General features: G+C 35.4%; 1 protein-coding gene across 1 annotated transcript; it reads right to left on the bottom strand.

Moving 5' to 3' along the window:
* Nucleotides 1-3,819: 3,819 nt before the first annotated feature.
* On the bottom strand, nt 3,820-11,389 carry LOC131073553 (small ubiquitin-related modifier 1). The gene is made up of 3 exons (XM_058010000.1): nt 11,055-11,389; nt 4,358-4,507; nt 3,820-4,261 (listed from the first exon to the last, which is right to left on the bottom strand). Exons 1-3 carry the CDS (start codon nt 11,166-11,168, stop codon nt 4,199-4,201), a joined length of 327 nt encoding a protein of 108 aa, XP_057865983.1. The 5' UTR covers nt 11,169-11,389; the 3' UTR covers nt 3,820-4,198.
* Between the last annotated feature and the right edge of the window lie 6,962 nt (nt 11,390-18,351).

The following is an 18,351-nucleotide window of genomic DNA, read 5'->3' as shown; positions in this document are numbered from 1 at the left end:
AAGAGTGTATGAGGAAATAAGGTAGAGTTCATAGTTTGTTTTTATAGCATTGAGAAAGGACATATTACTCAAGAATGTAAGTAACCATTGTAAGAATGTGCAAAACAAACAAAAAACTGAGGAGCATCCTATCAAGGATAGAAAAGAGGTGACCACTCTTCAAGACAAAGGGAAGAAAAAAATCATGATGCTCAAGAATACAACTTGATTTTGAGAATATAGCTAACAACTATTTAGTTTATTTCAAGGTCGGAGGACATTTGGATGGGAAGAAAAAAATCATGATGCTCAAGAATACAACTTGATTTCAAGAATATAGCTAACAACTATTTAGTTTATTTCAAGGTTGGAGGACATTTGGATGACTAATATTGGAAACTCCATCTAAAGCCTCACCCAAAGAATGGTAAAAACAAGAGTGGACAACAAGGGAAAGAGAAGCATATTTAAACCAAATTTCAAAAGAGAATAACTCTCTCATGAGTCGATCACGCTAATGGATGGTAAGGATATGTCATTTGATACTTGAGTAGAGGATTTATATGATTTGCAAAGGAAATGAGAATGAGTTGTTTTCATATGTATCTAACTTGAGTAGCACTCAAGTTAATTCTACAATATCTTGTCATGCTTGATTTCTATATCCACTTATAGTGAAAGCAATATCTTGTTGCATTTATAGCATGAGTACAAATATAAGATGTGTTATTTTCGAATTTTCATTGTAACATTGTAAAAAATGCTAGCCTTATTTGTTGGTATTGTAAATTAACCTCTACTTTTAAAGAGGGTCATTCATGTTAATAGGGTATATTTAGGCATGGTTTTTGACAATAATGGTAGTTCATCTATCAACAAATGACCACCATGGAGTAAATCATGAGAACACTATTAAGGTTAAATATATAACATATTATTAATAATACTTGTGTAGCAAGTAGAGAGCAACCTTAAAATAGTGTGGCATGGTTTCTAATCCATCACAAGATCAACTAAAAAGTTCCAACACAATAGTTGTTAAAGCAAATTACACATGATAGAAAAATGTTGGATTGAAGAAGCATGTACAACAATACAACGTTAAATGGAAATGGATATGGATTCTTTTATAGTCCACGATTTCAAGTGATCTCTTTGGTGGTCTACTGACGGCTTACAAATATGGTTCAATATATAAAATATTATTAATAATACTTGTGTAACAAGTAGAGAGCAACCTTAAAATCGTGTGGCATGGTTTCTAATCCATGGCAGCTATGCATCACACAAGATCAACTAAAAAAGTTCCAACACAATAGTTGTTAAAGCAAATTACACACAATAGAAAAATGTTGGATTGACAAAGCATGTACAACAATACAACGTTATAGCCTATGTTATGGCAATGTTTTTATTTAACATAAATGGGAACGGAAATGGAAATGGATTCTTTTAGAGTCCACGATTTCAGGTGATCTCTTTGGTGGTCTACTGATGGTTTACAAATATATGGAACTATCCCATAGTTCATACAAGAGGTGCCTAATTGTGCTACAAACGAGGTGTACATGCATTACACTCGTATGGCCTCTTCTTTTAGAATGTAAGATCTCGACCATTAGACCAACTCATATGATTAAAAATTACTTGTATAACACGCAGGAAACAATCTTCATACTAATGTTTGACATGGCTTCTAATCCATGGCAGCTATCCTACCAAACCATCACACAAGATCAAAGGCAAACATAGTTCCTATACAATAAAAGTTGTTAAACGATTACACATAATAGGAAAATTTTCTATACACCAAAAGATGACCTTTCGTGAACCAAGAACTCTCACAAGTGGTTATCCGTTAAACTACAATAAGGGGAGTGATTAATAGAGATCCAAGAAGGGGTCCATTGTACCACTTAATTTTTTTCATCCTACTTTCTCTTGAGATTCCTGCACAGCTCAACTTGATAAAACAGTTACGCGTAATGGAAAAACAATTCTACCAAATATGTCCTGTGAGACCAACGGCTCTCAAACAAGGTAAGTGCCATCTGTGAGGATCCTAGGTCTATCCATCCTTATTCTTTCGCAAAAGAAGTGGAAAATCCCACTATAACTTTCATGTTTCCCCCATTCCAAACATCCCCCACTTTCCTCCTTTACCTAGAGCCTTGAAAAGATGGCACAATAGAGCATTGTCAATATTCCTTGGTGAATCTAAAGTCGAGCTTAATTGTTTAAAGCAGTAATCCTCACGTCCCTTCCTAAAGCAGCAAAGAGCAAATCAGAGGATGGCCACGTTCGATGGTAACCGATTAATTACCTCGCCTCATTGTTTGTCTTCCAGCTTGACAAACAAGCCTAAAGAGCGATTTATGTTTATATTCAATTCCCATATTTGTAGCTTTAACATAAAAAGTATTGTAGACAAACAATTACGGTTACCAAGGCAGGCTTTTCCCCGTATAAAATTAATTTTTCATGACATATTTCCATTCCCAACGTTGGTTTTCTCTATCATGAGCAACAGTCTCTTATTAACTGCCATTTGCGTATACAAAATGTAGAACAGGCTTTTAATTCATGTTTTAACTAAATTCAACATACAATTTTGGGAGTTCGTAAATCACGATATTACTCCTGAAAAGTGCATTTTTACAAGTATTTCAACAGAGCTAGTTTCCAACTTGCATTTCAGGACGACTGTGATCACATCATATTTTAGTCCCTAAAAGATAAATATGCAGTCCGACGGAATTCAGTGTAATTTAACAGGGGCGGTGTTGTCCAATTTTCAATCCTCAGCTTTTATTTGCCCCGTCCTTAACTAACAACTTTCTATCATGTTGCATTTATTAACTAGTCATTCACATCTCAAGATGGAAACTAATTTGAGGGACTTGAAATTATATTTGACCCATTTTTTGTCAAGGGCAAAAAACATTTGCACTAACACAATAAACAAGCAGAAACACTGCTATAGAACAGAAAAGCCCGTTTCAATTAGCAATAACTTTACCATGCTCCTCATCACTTTCAAACATGTCCTTTGTCATCATGACTACCAACCCGGACATTGTAGGCCTTCGTTCTCATGCAAATTGGAAAATAGCCCTTCGAGGAGCAAAGCCAGTGATTTTGCACCTGGCAAACTTCATATTTAACATCACAAAATCCATCCTGAGTTTAAACTAATTTGTTCTCCGGTTAGATTAGGCAGTTTGCAACATTCTTCAATACAGCAATACTCGCAGAACAAAACCTCCAACGATGCTGAAATATTGTCCCACAAACCATGCAATCCTTACAATTATGAAATTAAAATTCCCTAAGCTGCTGAAATACAGAGTTGTAAACTAAAAGTCCTCAAAGCAATCGAAATGAAATGTCATTCCTTTCCATGGACCAACATAAAAGACAATACACTTGCATTGGCACAGCCCAGCAATCACGCATCTTTTTATCATTTATTTACATTGCCCAGCAATCACGCATCTTTTTATCATTTATTATTACCAATGTAAATAAAAAGCTTCAGAAAAGACTTGAACAAGCGTACAAATTTGAAAAGCTTAAATCAAGTTACATTAAGAAATACATCAAAAAAATACAAAGCTTTCCATTAAAGAGTTTCTTGCAACCTGACAACTAACAGACAGCTTGTACATACATGCTAGAATCGCATTCCTGCATTTCAACTTTAACTATATTAGAGGGAAGCTCAAATGGCCTAAAACACAACAGATAAGTGCAGTTTATCTAAAATTAAAAGGATGCAAACCATACTCACACAATGATATTTGTGTACATACAAACCACATCGTTGTATTTGTCACCTCATGAAAAGGAATAGTCATCTCAATTTAAAAATTAAAACGTCAGAGATAAGATTATATGTTCCAATTATAATCAATGTACACAACAGAAGCATCTTCTACAACTGTGCAACATTTGCTTGTAACCAAAAATTAAGTCAGAAAATGAAACAAGGTTGACATGTACCAAACATATACAATAGAATATAACTTCGAAAAATGACATCCAGTCACAGCAAGTCTGTTCTAACCATTCCAATGCATACTGAGGTATCTATATATGTCCTGAAACAATTCGGATTACATCCTCAAACATAGTCCAAAATGGTTTTCGAAAGACTTTCAAATCCATCTAAATCCTTTTTTGCTAACACAGGTGCAATGGTGAATTCATTCATTCCACATTAAAAAGATCCACCTGTTTGATGAAGCATAGCATCAATTTCATCTCCATCTTCCATGTCCAGCTGTTTCAATCAAAGAGAAGCATCAAATTATAGTTAGAGCAGTCATCTAAGGAGCCTTGTCCAAAAAACTATCAAAATGGCACCATAACAACTTACTTCATCAGGAGTTTGTTCCCCACGTAGGCGGCGTCCATCAAACAGAAATGCTATGGAGTTGAAATCAACAGACTGCCTATCACAATAGGCGTTCATTAACTTCCTGAGTTGAGTACTTCGTTTGATCCTGAAAAAGACCTCATTCCCATCCTGTAAACAAGAAGATTAATTGGTAGATATCACTGCTTCCATTTTTATGCATATGAAACAAATTGAGTTATGCCAGAGACAAATATAGCAATCCTTAACAGGAAACTGAATTTCACCTTTAACAGATAGCAAACTGGTGACACATATGAATACAAACATTTACGTGAGGTTTCACCAAACACATCTGTGACAGGCACATGCCTATGTGAATTTAGTGAAGGTCCTGTCCTATACATTTTACATGTCTACGTGACTAGGTTAGTGAAGTTCCTGCCTGTACACCTGAGACAGTTCCTGTAGTCCCGAATCAATAACACATTTCAATATACCACATTGTCTCCAAGTGCCTCCCAAAAGATTCTCACCAAGGTGAGAACACCACTTTCAATCACATTTAAACAGGCATAACAAGGCATTTGAAACTCTTGCCCTAACTCTTCAACAATGCAGTTTTACGCATGCTTAGAGATACAAATTGTTAGCCTTGGACTTATTAGTGTCAACCTGGACTTTACTATCAGTTCATTTGAGGAGCACCGTAAACATTCTCTCCTCTGAAAATTCTCCCCTCCCTGATGAGGATCTGAGGAAAGACTCAGACTGAGTCAAGCCTCTTTGTAGGGATTATTAAGTGTTGCCCAAGTACACTCTTTTCTCAATTCATACAATTAAATTTGATTTTTATGCAATCATTATCACAAGACATCGATATAACACAACATTATCCTTTTGTTGGAGGATATCATCCCCTGTACACGAACATTGCAGACTTCGGGACTGCAGGGAAATTGCCCCCCCCCCCACAGCACCACCACCTCTGCGACCTTCTGCAGAGGGCACCACCTACAGCAGCCTATATGGCACATGCCATTACATATTGATTGCAACCTTTAACTTTGTGAAACCTAGTTTATCTTTCATGGGGCACTCGCAGATATGTTCATTGCAGATTTTGCCTCAAAATTTTTAATTAACCTCAATTTGTATGAGTGCCAACCCCCCACCCCCCAACCACTGCTCCACCGTTGTACCCCCACCATCCCAAAATTTAGGCCCTTGGTCCCCACATCCCCTTGTCAGGAAACTCCATAGAGCTATAGCTCAGTCACATATCAAAAGCTAAAAGCAAATAGAGGTGCACTTGTCTACAACGTAATAACCTACTTTTCTTTTTCCTTTTTCTTGGATAAATAGGCTACCTCTTTTTTTCTTTTTTTGGCAAATAAACCTCTCCTTTTCTTTCTTTTTTGATGAATATAAAATAAAGCTCTCCTTTTATTTTTTATTTTTTTGATGAATAAATCTCCCCTTCAGTATTAACATCACAAATAGTTAGATTTCTTGGTCAAATAACTGTTTGCCATGGTTAGATTCCTTAATTACAAGCTCCTAATGTCTAAAGATTCCGAGTTAGAAAGCACACTAAAGAGTCCAAAACGTCAGCTGACAGAGACTGCAAAGGGAGCATGAAGATGATCTTCAAATTGATCTTACTGACGTAAGATCAATTGGTTGGTCAAAGAGAACATGTGCTGCTAAGGAAAAATGCTGTCTTGGAATAACAAATTGAGTAATTTACCCAAAATCCAAGAATTTATGAGAAAACATATTAATTGTAACGCAGTCTTGTGTTCCTTCAAAAGCATCAACCCAAAAATCTTCCCAAAAAACAAGAAAGTTGAAAAATTTAACTCTCCCCTGTTCAAAAAGAACTCATCCTACTAAAGTTTGAAAATAAGTTCAGATCACCCCATTGCAATACAGTAACTCTTAATTGCAGAGTCATTCCTGTCTTATATATCACAGCCAGGAGTAGAACATGTCTATCCCCAGAACAAGTTCAAGAGGCCTCAACAACTCTATTTCAAAGTTATAAAAAATAGCTTACACCTTATATTATACAACATTTTGCTACTACCAACAAGACAGTAAAAATTAGCTTACACCTTGTTTTATACAACATTTTGGTGCTACCGAAAAGACAGTCAGACATTACCAACAGATAGCATTAATCTTTAGTAGTAAAAGGCTTTACAAATAAGAATTTACAGAGCTACTGTTTTACAGACAAATAAATGAACAAGTTCAAGGCGAGTTCAAATCCCCACATCGTACGGCAAACCATAACTAAGTGAGCATGTACCTCTGATGTCTGGGACTAGGGCATGTTCATCCCTAAAACCAGTTCTGGAGGCCATAAGAGATTCAAACACTACATACAAAGTAATAATAATAAGAAACCTTATCAATTAAATATCCACATATCTTGTATTCTACATCAATTTTGTGCTATCGACCAGATCATCAGATTTACAATAGATGGAATTAATCTTAGTAGGAGGAAGTAAAATGTCTAAGAAAAAAAAGTGTACAAAAATGTAACTAGCACTTTTGTTTAGACAGTGAGTGGCAAGTTCAAATCCCTGCATCATAAAGCAACCTATAACTAAGTGGACATGTGCACCTTATGTCCAGGATTAGGACCTAATAATCACTAGAATAAAGTCCTCAAGGCCATAAGAGATTAAAACACTACATACAAAATAATCTTAATAGAAAACGTTATCAATTAAAAATCAATATATCGTGTATTCTACATCAGAATTCCAAAATTACAATACCAGAAGCCATATTTCAACAACTTTTAAAAAATTACAGTAACATGACACATTATGATTTAATAATAAAACATCTCTTGTAATTTAGAAGAAATAGATGCTACATACAATACATCCAGACATTTCCAATATGGAAGGATTTAATCTTAGCAAGAAGCTAACATTATCTTAAATAAAAAATTAAAAAAGAATTGACAGAACAGATTAGAGTTGTTAAAATTGATGGAGCCTGTACACAATGAGTATAAGGAATGAAGAGCCTGTACACAATGAGTATAAGGAATGAAGTTTACACTGATGAAACTATTCATTGAGATTCAGATTACAAATCAGCAATTCAGTTGGGATGGCCTAAGTATTGCAATATTATCAACCCAACTATTCATTGCAGTTACGGATCACAATTTCCAGAGTATTCAAGCAAATTGTATTGCCTCAACTCTCAACACTTTGTTGGATCCTACAGATTGTGTTAGCCTAATACATTAAAAGTCATCATTGTCACAATCAAACCAGAACCAAGATTTCTAAATACATTTGAGAATAACATGCTAGCCAACACCATCAAAGTTTCCTCAACTTTAACAAACAATCTACCACATAGAGGAAAAAGTGGATAAAATTTGGGCTCCCTTAGTTTGCAGAGGATTTCATTAAAACATTCAAAATATGAGACAAATGAATTGGCTAAACCAGAGACTCTAATCAAAAGGTGAATTAGCTAAACCTGAGACTCTACTGAAAAGGCTCGTACAAGCTATTCCATGCCCCAACTCTAAAAAAAACCTTTTTGCATCCATTATCTTTGAGGATATTGCCTAATTTATTAATAAACAAACCCTCTTTCTGGGGCATGCCAGAGGTGACACTATTGGCTATTACAGCTTACATAGCTGGATAATTCATCCTGATAAACTTTACAAAGTTGCCAACAAGTGTTACTTGTCGGTAATGTTGGCCAGCCCCACAGTAAGGTTATATTTAAAACAGTTATCTAATAGTTGGGTTAAAAACTCAGGCATGCACAGCTTAACACGATAATCTAGAGCAATCCACTAAGACATGCAATCCACTAAGCAATCCACTAAGACATGCAGGAGATCACAGTATTAAAGATAATCTAGAGAAACAAAAAACTACTTGCACACTTAAGTTCACCAAGAGCAAACTATCTGTCACCCTACTGGAGAAATTCAGTGAGCAAGCTCAAATTCAGGCAGTTCCTGCATGCGTCAAATCTGTAAGTATCATTAGCCCAAACTCATCTCCTTCCCATTCAACAAATATTCTATCGAGCAAACCTTGTATTTGTGCAAGACTGAGAATATTACTAACTCTTACTGACCGGATAAGAAAAGTTACATTCATATAATCTCATCTGCTATTTCTCGAGTCCTTTTCAAATTAGAATCATTGCCCGAGGTATGCGTCAAATCTGTAAGTATCATTAGCCCAAACTCATCTCTTTCCCATTCAACAAATATTCTATCGAGCAAACCTTGTATTTGTGCAAGACTGAGAATATTCCTAACTCTTACTGACCGGATAAGAAAAGTTACATTCATATAATCTCATCTGCTATTTCTCAAGCCCTTTTCAAATTAGAATCATTGCCCCTGAGGGATTATTCAATAATGTTCAATTCCCAAAACTTTCCATTTATCTATTCAGGGATGCCCCAGACAGATATTTCTCAGTAATTTAGACAAATCCTAAAGTGTTCCCTATCATATTTCTCAACTCGTATTAAATATTACAGTCTGATCCAGAAGACTAATATATCACCCATTTTAGCGATCAACAGGAGTCGCCCACTGAACTACTTAACAGATCTTCATTACTATAGCGCGACTTTCAAAAGAAGACTGGCACTTTATCAAAAAAAAAAAGCCAGCTCTACAGCCTAGAGACTGGCACCTTATCAAAAAAATAGCCAGCCCTACAGCATAGCGCAGAGTCCCACAGAAGGGGCTCTCACTTCTGAATTCATGCAGAGAAAGATCCCATGTTACTTGAAAAAAATAGTTGTTTGATTAAATGCAATTTCTCTGAGTACAAGCAGAAACCCCCTTTTTCCACCCTGATATTTTCAACAGCTGCCTAAGGTTGGGGCTGAAAGTTTGCCCACCAGTTAATAGGGTTTTAAATTTTAAATGTCAGCCTGGCAGCATTGAAAGGACTCATATTTTAGGATTACAGCCAGTCAAACAAGGTAAACTTTTGAATAGCCAAACACTTAAGGAATCACCAGCTTCATAAAATCTGAAAATTTCCCCAGAACTTACAGCAATTGTCATTCCAAAATCATTAAGAAATCCATGGTACCACGGTACCACCCAACTTGAAAAGACACGTAAATTTTCTCTGCATTATCTGCTGAGAAATTTAACGTAGGCACAAAGGGACACCATTCAAACCTCATTACTGAAAAAGATCAATAATTAAAGAACCAAATCTAATACAAATAGAAACCAAATGATGTAGATATAAATACCAGAACAGGAGATCCTCCCTTCACTAGCATTTTAAGGTCACTCATGCAGTTAGTTCAATCCATTTCCTGCAGTTAAGTGGCATTTGACAGTTACTTCGTAGGAAAATTACCCAAATCTCCATTCGTATGCCTATTCAATAGCCATATAAACATGTCAAGGCTCTCCCGTATGAAGACTGTTTGTCAACGAAAAAGGCAAATATGATCTTCTAAGCATTAAAAAATATCCTCCCAGGACAAGTGTTCACAGCCCACTTTAAACATCTAAAGATTAAGCGGATCCAGCTGCACTCTAGAAAATTTGTCCATGACGATCAAATTTGCCTCAAATTTGGCAAACCCCGATGGTTAACCCACCTTACGTTTGACAGCCTATCACCTAGCACAGTTATAAGGAGGTGGTCTTTGCCCATAACATATGAAAGCCTCAAGGTTTACCCCCTATATGTTATTTGTCCAAAAGGAAGGTTCATACGGCTACACATCTTTTACGTCCTACCAAAGCATCCATTACTGAAGCCACTTAATTGAGCGGACCAAAAACCTCACCGAAATACTCGTTTAACAAGCCTTCCAACACTTTTCACAGTTGGCACAAAAGAGGGGTTCCTAAACTTATTAAAAGCTGTCCCAAAAAAGATTATTTGTTGGCAATTTCGTCAAACCTTATAATTAACCACGCTGCCCAAAAACACTACAACGCAAAAGCACCTCATAATGAAAACGTTAATTTAAGAAATAACAAAACCTTAACTTGGCTACCTCTCTAACAGGCCTCCCATGGCTAAGCAGCAATAAGGTTCCTGAACTTCAAAAACTGCCCCAAAAATATTACATTTGTCAACAATCTTGCCCAGACCCACAATTAACCAAGCTAACCATTGAACAACCACTGCGCTGCTAAAAGCAATAAAAACTGCTCAGAACAAGATAATCCGTCACAAGATTTGACATACGCGGGATTCGCCTACCTACCTATAAAATCCCTTTCTTTAACTTATCATAAACATTGCCGCTAACTTGAGTAAAACTTCAGCTACCATTTACCATAAGTTCAGGACTACAACATAGCTACCCAATCGTATGATACCAGTCACCAGCTTATTTAGAAGCCACCCCATCCACAAGCTTCACTGCCCCTCTCTCGCCACCCGCAGCCAACAAGTTGTCCAAGCTCTAGGGTTTGCCCTGCTACCCTAAGACGCAGTTAGAACAAGGGTTTTCGCGATGAAGTTGGTAAAACCCTACCTAAGGGTTTGCGAAAACTGTAAAACAAATCATTCCAGTTCCGGGAGTAAGGCAACCCATTAAAGTTAAACGAATATCTAATTCTCTGAAAGAAGTTGAAACAAACGAAAACGCTGTAATCATCCGAATTAACAATTAGGGCTTTAAGGGTTTTTTTGTCCTTTTTTTCACACCTAAAAAGGCATACCTGTCCCTTGACCTTGAGATTAATGTGAGCACCGCCCTGATCCATGGGCTTCTTCTCTTCCTCCTGGTTAGCAGCCCCCGGAGTTCCGCCATTATCCACACCCGACATTGACATAGCCAAAATCTCCTCAAATAATGAAGATTTTCAGAAGATAAAAGCTCTAGAACTGGCTAATACCCGCTAGAATGGCAGCAATAGAAACAACGATCAAGACAGAGACGTAAAATGGGCTGCAATAGAGGATTTCAACCCCGCAATTCTTCGACTGGGTGAAATGAGCGAACATGAACAGAACAATAAATGGGGGGTAAAATTATACTCCAATTTAATGCTGTTTCAAATCCGCGATTCTCCAATTACATCATGCAAAGGAATTTACCTTTTTGTTTGTTTTTATTATTATTAAATCGAGCGAATAGGTGAAGCCCTAGATCGATTTTCCCGCCCGCTAATATAGGGAATTCGACGGTTGTGGTTAAAAGTTTTGGAGATTTTTAGACATTTAAAAATATTAAAAAAGAATTATTGAAAATAGAACTTTAATCTTTATGTAGTATTGTATATTGTTGGTTTGTACCTTTAAAAATGTGTATTGATTTGGTAGATATCAATTTCCTAGGCCAAGAGGTTCTCTTCTCCTTTTTCTTTCCTCTAGGAGATCATTTTCCAAGGCATCCACTAGGATTGAGGAAAAATATGGGAGTTTTTTAAATTGAGATTTTGGATGTGAGGAAGTAGAAAAGGGAAAAATAGAAGAGCCACAAGAATGGAATTGGATTCTTAGGAAAGTGGCATTGGTATACAAATAAGATTCTAGAATTAAAAATCAAGTTATTAATATGGAGTAATTTGTGTAGTTATTTGCTTGTGTATATTAGGATTTTGGGGTTGGTGTAGTAAGTTGTTAACTATCTTTCTTATTGGTTACAGAGGTGTTTTTTGCTGTTCGAAATATTTTTACTATAAATTTTGATACTTTTAATATTAATAATAACAAATTTTTATCGATCAAAAATATTTGTGTATTTGTATTGTAGATATTTGAAGAGGATGTTTTGGTTTTTTATTAAAAAAATTGTGTTCAGACTTTTTGAATACGCATAATGTTTCTCATAAATAGTTTTCAATTGTTGTTTAGAGTACTTAGTTATGTTGATGATATGATAGAAATGAAATGAATCAAAATGAATAATGTCTATCAAATATGAAATGGAATTGGAAGATTCTAGTTATCCAAATATAAAAGTGTAAAAAGAATATACACTTTATTCATTGTTGAGAAATGTATAAAGTTAAAATCAATGTGTTGATATGTATATCCAATATTAACAATTTTGCCATTATCTACAAGTGATTGATACAATTTTGATATTTAATATATTGTCAAGAATGTCACTATGTATGTTATTTTCTCCCCATTTTCCCTCCTCTCCTCTCACTCCTTCCTACCTCGACAATGGCTTCCACTCCCCTTGTCGCTATTTTTTCTTTAGATTTAGCTTAGTATTTTGTTAGTGAGGTCATGTATTTCTCCTTAATGTTCTCTTGCCTTCTTCATCATCTATTTCATTTTTCACTTGTTAGTTTTTTATTGTGTTTTTAATTTTCACTCCTTGTTAGTTCCTACCCCAGCATGGAACTATAGTGGAGGACTCATAGGCTAAACACTTATTAAACTGGTCTTTCACAACCAATCAAAAGACAATATTATTTCAAGCTTTTTTCCCTTTTACAATATTTATTAAAAAAAATTGATCAACATTTAATCAGTCATTGTTCAAAAAAAAATTTCGCAAGCTTCAATTGTGGCATTCACGATTATCAATACCACTTAATGCATGAGTTCTAAGGATAAGACTGAGTCATATCATTCTCATTGGATCTGGATTTGATGGTAACATATCGTTCGAGAGAAAACATGAATTTTCATATAAGAGAATGCACAAATATTGAGGAGCCTAAATGTGAGTAGAGGTTTGGAGGGTGTTGCAAATTGCCAGCTCCTCTTGAACGTTACTAGGCGACAAAAACCAAATTTGTATGGAATGCAGGCTACAAATACATGTGGCCAATTGTTTGGACGGTTGGCAAATATGGTTTTATGTGTTTTGCATGTAGGTGAGAGGTGGATGGTTGGGGTGAACATTTGGCACTTAGGGTTTCAAGGCTTTTGCATGCTACCAAAGGTGGAGGATGTTGGGAAACTACAATGCATAGGGGTGAGTGATAAAAGAATGAAAGAGGATGTTTTCAGCTTGTCATATTCTGGCAGTAAGGAAGAAGTCACAGATGCTCCATCCTCGGCTCCTAACACTAATACAGGAAACTAACCTAGCATTTTTGTTGTGATTTTATGTTTGATTTTGGATGTCTCAAGTTGGGGTCATAGAGCATTAAGTGTGGGAAATCAATGTTCAGTGTTTGTATTAACTTGTGCATTTGTGTTTTTTTTAAAGTTGTCCAGTGGCATTATATTCCAAAAGTATGGTGGACTATTGAAGAATGTGGTCACAACCCTGTGGGTCTTTGGAGGGGCTTTTACATTCCCCCCCCCCCCCCACCCCCCCCGGTAGATTTTCAATGCTTTTTAACCCATTTGTTTAGTTTTACATTGTTCGATTTCCCTATGTTTTCCAAATGCTTGGTTGTTTTCCTTGCTTCTATAAATTAGCTTTGAATACACAACATGGACATATGTTAAAGATTTTGATCTAGGTTTGCAAATCTGTGTATGGTTTTTTCGTCATTCTTATATTGTGATTCCTACCCCTTTTCTTCCGTTATTTACTTTAAAAATCTTCTGAATGTTTGTGAAAAAAATAATTTTCTTAAGCTTAAGATCTTTAAGTCTCTAGGTAGAAGGGTGTGTCTTGACCTTCAACATCATTCTCTTTTTTGATATCTCATCCTACAACATTTTATTCTTACAAGAGGCCTGTAGAAAACTCTACAACTCCAAATTGATGGTGTTGTTGATAGCTCTACAACTTTGATTATTGATGGACATGTTGACAAGGCAAAAACTCTCTTTACAAGTGGATGTGATACTTGAACTTCAATGAAATGTTTTGGTTAAATTTTGTATTGATAGATGGAGATTGTTTTTAGGTATTCATTGGTAGTTGGAGAGTGAGTTGGTGGTCACTGGGTTTAACCATCATTATTTATTTTTTCCAAGCTATATCTGCTTCTTATGTTTCTAATTTTATTTTCTTTAAATTTTCTACTGTATTGGCTTTGGTTTCTATTTATGCTATCTTTGTGAATGTTCATTGGTGAATATTAATGCATATACATTGCCTTTGGTAATGTTGAATTTATGCTACATCACAAATGGGCACTTTAGAATGTCTTAATGTATATTGTCGAACATTGAGTGTTGCATGAACCATAATATTATTCATCTTAGATGATTTTACTCACCCTAAAGTTGCATGATGACTTTTAATATCAAGTTCCAAGTTTCCAATCCAACACAAGCACACCATTATGTTAAAGATAGTAGGTGAAAGTTTATCTGCTAATCATTATCAAATTTTTTTAAAGCCAAGCAAAAGTCTTAAATGAAGAAGTAGGAACCTTCTTTTATAAATAAAAGTTAATTAGATGTTGGCTTCAATAGCTCAGGTATGTTCAACAAGCTTTCATCAAAATATGATTGCTTGGTTTTCTCCCATGATGACTATGTTTTCTAATTATGGCTCCCAAGCATGCCAGGCTTATAGTAAAATATGTATTGCCTCGCATGGTTGGGGTCTTTTGTATGTATATATATAATGTATGTCATAGTCGGGAAATTCCTTGATCCAAATAAAGCCCCTGCGAATTCTATAATGTAACATTAATGTCTATTTAAAGTATTTGTGGCAAAGAAAAACTCAAAGATCAAACCTTGACCTAGATGAAATTATTTTATTTCACTTCTCTAGCTTCTTACTTTTAGGATGATTTCTATGCAATTGTGAACACAAGGAATCTATTTTATTCTTTTTTCACTCATTCTTGCATTTGTGTTGAGATGCTCTTGTTAGATTCTCTCTAATTGCTTTCCTCTTCCTTCTTTCTTATTGCATAGCTAATTACTCTCTTACACATTTTTTTATATTTTTCATACCTTTTCTTAATAATCTAATGGTGATAATTTTGTATTCCCTTGATTTCTTTCTTTTATATTCTCATGTTTTCGCTTCCTATATTTGTTTAGTTTTATTCTTATTTATTCATACATTCACAAATACATGTATATTAATATATATGTTTTATGTATTTGTTTTTTTCTTTTTTTTATATTCACATATTTATCCTTCGTATATTTCTCTATTTTTATTCTTACTTATTCATACATACATACATAAATACATATATAAAACATGTATAAATGTACACATGTATGTGTGTATATATATGTATATGTATGTGTATATACATACATGCATACATGTATGCATGTATATGTGTGTGTATGTGCATACATACATATGAGCATGTATATATGTTTTTACGTATATCTACATATGTGTATGTGCATTTGCTTGTGCATGTATATGTATGTGTATATATCCATATTGCAGTGTCACAAATTGTACCATGTGTCAATTTTACACTCACACATTACACCCAATGTATCTTTGACAAAATTCATGATTGGGATTACACAATTCCAACATCACGGATGGCAAAGGCAAAGCGTTAGTAACCTATGGTTTGAATTTGGTAAGAAATTGATAGGACAGTAGCATAACACACAAACTTCCCAATAGATTTCAAGATTCAAACAAGCATATTTTGTACATCTTATTTATGACGTGTGTCCTGATGTGCAAATGTTCTTGAAAAGGCTACTTCCACCCATTCCAAGTGTTGGCGAATAGCTTTATCTTTCACACAATTTAATTCTTTAGCTTCTGCATGCCCATAAACGAAAGACAAAACACACCAACAGTTGGATAACTGCTTAAATAGTTAACCTCTGTATACGGGTATAACTCCCCAAGAATGATTTTCAATAAGCTTAGGTTACAACAATTTCTATGCACACTTTTTACTAGAAAGCATTAAAGGTTTTTAAGCATTCATTTGTCAACACAAAATGAATACCGCAAATATTTTTAAGCACGATTTTTTTTAAAATCTCACAGACTTTCATTCCTTTAATTGGCAAGATATATATTTCAGAAGTTTTTCTTTTTGCACATTCATATACACTACATCAGAAAGATGACAAATTCCGCAATTGAATCAAATCTTCACAGAGATTCACACTTCAATTCATAAATACACATATTTAAAAGACAAAATATGTTGCAATTTCATTCACAGATCAAATTGTCTTTCCTTCAGAATACATAGCACTGCAAAAATATAAATCTTATATCCTATCTCAACCCAAAAAAATTCAAACCTTTTACAAAGCTTATAACATAGTATATATAGCCACCAGGACATGATAGTTCGTTACAATTAAAACCAAAGTAAAATGTCGAACTCTCCCCAAGAGTCAAAAAAGTCTATCCCTATAACTAAAAACCAACTACCAAAATAGGAAAAGCGGCATAAGTCGTGAGCAACGACTATGTGATCAAGCTCCGACAGTCGACGTGACATCCACCTATGTCTCCTGAGGTGAAGGAGAGCTACAGATATTGAGCCATTCTAAATGATTTGTAGAGAATTTGAGGATGAGCTGGTAATGCGGAAGACCAATATGAAGTATTTGCTGCTTCCAAACCTCCTTCTTCTTGCTCACTTGTACAACTTTTCCCTTATGTGTCTCGAGATGATCAAAGCAAACATCCTGCATGGATTCAATTCATGCAATTTTTGAGAAGTCTTCTATTGTTAAGTATTTTGCTTCCTGGATTTGTTGAACTCGATCCTTGAAGGCTTGAATCATATTAGCGAAATCTTTAAGTGTCTGCCTATCATCTTTCAGGAGTTGAATATCTATGCACTTCATATCTTTTTGCATAATATTAATCAATTCTTTTAACTCCTTCAAAATTTTGATTGATTTTTCATGCCCCTATTCAATAATTGAGTTTCTCCATTCGATATTTTCTTTACATACAAAAAGCACATTGTCATCTAAACCATGCACTGGTTTTTCTGCCAGGAAGTTCATGACTCCATACCTCTGGGTATCTCTCATTTGTTTTAGCATAGCTACCCATTTGCTTTTCTCTTTCTCCCAGGTGATTATTTATGTTTCTAATTCCTTTCCCATAGACTCTGCACTTCCAAATACCTTAATCATATCAGAGATGTAGCTTGTGCCTTTTTGAGCAATTGATTCCCGCCACTCACTAAAAACGTTTGCTACCATCCGACTTCTCAGAACCTGATGAAGCAATTTCTGGTTCATTGGTGACTTTGAATCAAATGACAAAGGTACCTGGGAAAGCGGTTGTGGATTGGGATCTTGTGTGGCATTGATGTACTGAGCCATTTGCATTATAGTCTGTTTCATTTTATTCTTATATTTTCCGTCCTTCCAAGTCCTAGTCAAATTTCTCTTGGTGGAGGTCTCCAGGTGTTTAGCGTCTACAACTCGAGAGGCCACCCCTAAATCAACTTTCTCAATAACAAAGTCTTTTTCAGTGACGGTCTCAGTATCTTCATCCGTTGGAGGTCGAGCTACCTCTGTAGCCCAATGCCCTGTTTGATCATCTACATCTATCATTGCATCAGTTTTGAGTTTCTTGGACTTTGACGTTTCTTCCCAAATATTTACTAACCATATCTTCCATTGGAATAGAGGTTGGAATTACATTTCATTTCTTGCTAAGTTAAGTGCTTAACCATTTGGGGACAATAGACATTTCCTTGGGTGACGTGTTTGTTGGCTAGTGATAACAACAACCACGACATTTACAGAGTCCCCTGCTTCTTGAATCTCCTTTCCCTTGTCAATATAATAAGCAGTGAGCTTATCCGATACCTGGGCATCCATCGTCCCTTGAATTTCTTCTTCAGAGTCAAAATCTATCACAAGTGGATTTGTGGGAAGTTTCTGACTGTTCTTCTTGCTATGGGAGTGTGTGACGTGAATAGTGGAGGAACTTAGAGAAGATTCTCCTAAGTTTGCAGTTTTAATTTTCTCGGTCCTCTATTTTTCATTACCCACAACATCAATAGCAATGTTAGAAGAGGGAAAAGATACTTGTGAAGTTTCACGAGTTCAGCCAACTTTTCTACTCCTTGGTGTAGAAATGGGCTACTGTCCAAAATGATGGTCCTTTAGCCATCTTTCAGTCCGTCTAATAACATTGAAAGTTTTAGCTTGAATATTGTCATCTCC

The sequence above is a fragment of the Cryptomeria japonica genome, chromosome 10 (assembly GCF_030272615.1).
Source record: "Cryptomeria japonica chromosome 10, Sugi_1.0, whole genome shotgun sequence".
Taxonomy (NCBI): Eukaryota; Viridiplantae; Streptophyta; class Pinopsida; order Cupressales; family Cupressaceae; genus Cryptomeria; species Cryptomeria japonica.
Note: the sequence above shows the minus strand (reverse complement) of the source record. Positions and strands in the feature narration are given on the sequence as shown.

Excerpts from the sequence above, each read along its gene's own strand:
- LOC131073553 (XM_058010000.1), bottom strand. The coding sequence starts at position 11,168 with ATGTCAATGTCGGGTGTGGATAATGGCGGAACTCCGGGGGCTGCTAAC. Across the intron at positions 4,508-11,054 it reads ATCTCAAGGTCAAGGGACAG|GATGGGAATGAGGTCTTTTT; the intron begins GTATGCCTTTTT and ends TCTTGTTTACAG. Across the intron at positions 4,262-4,357 it reads GGGAACAAACTCCTGATGAA|CTGGACATGGAAGATGGAGA; the intron begins GTAAGTTGTTAT and ends TGATTGAAACAG.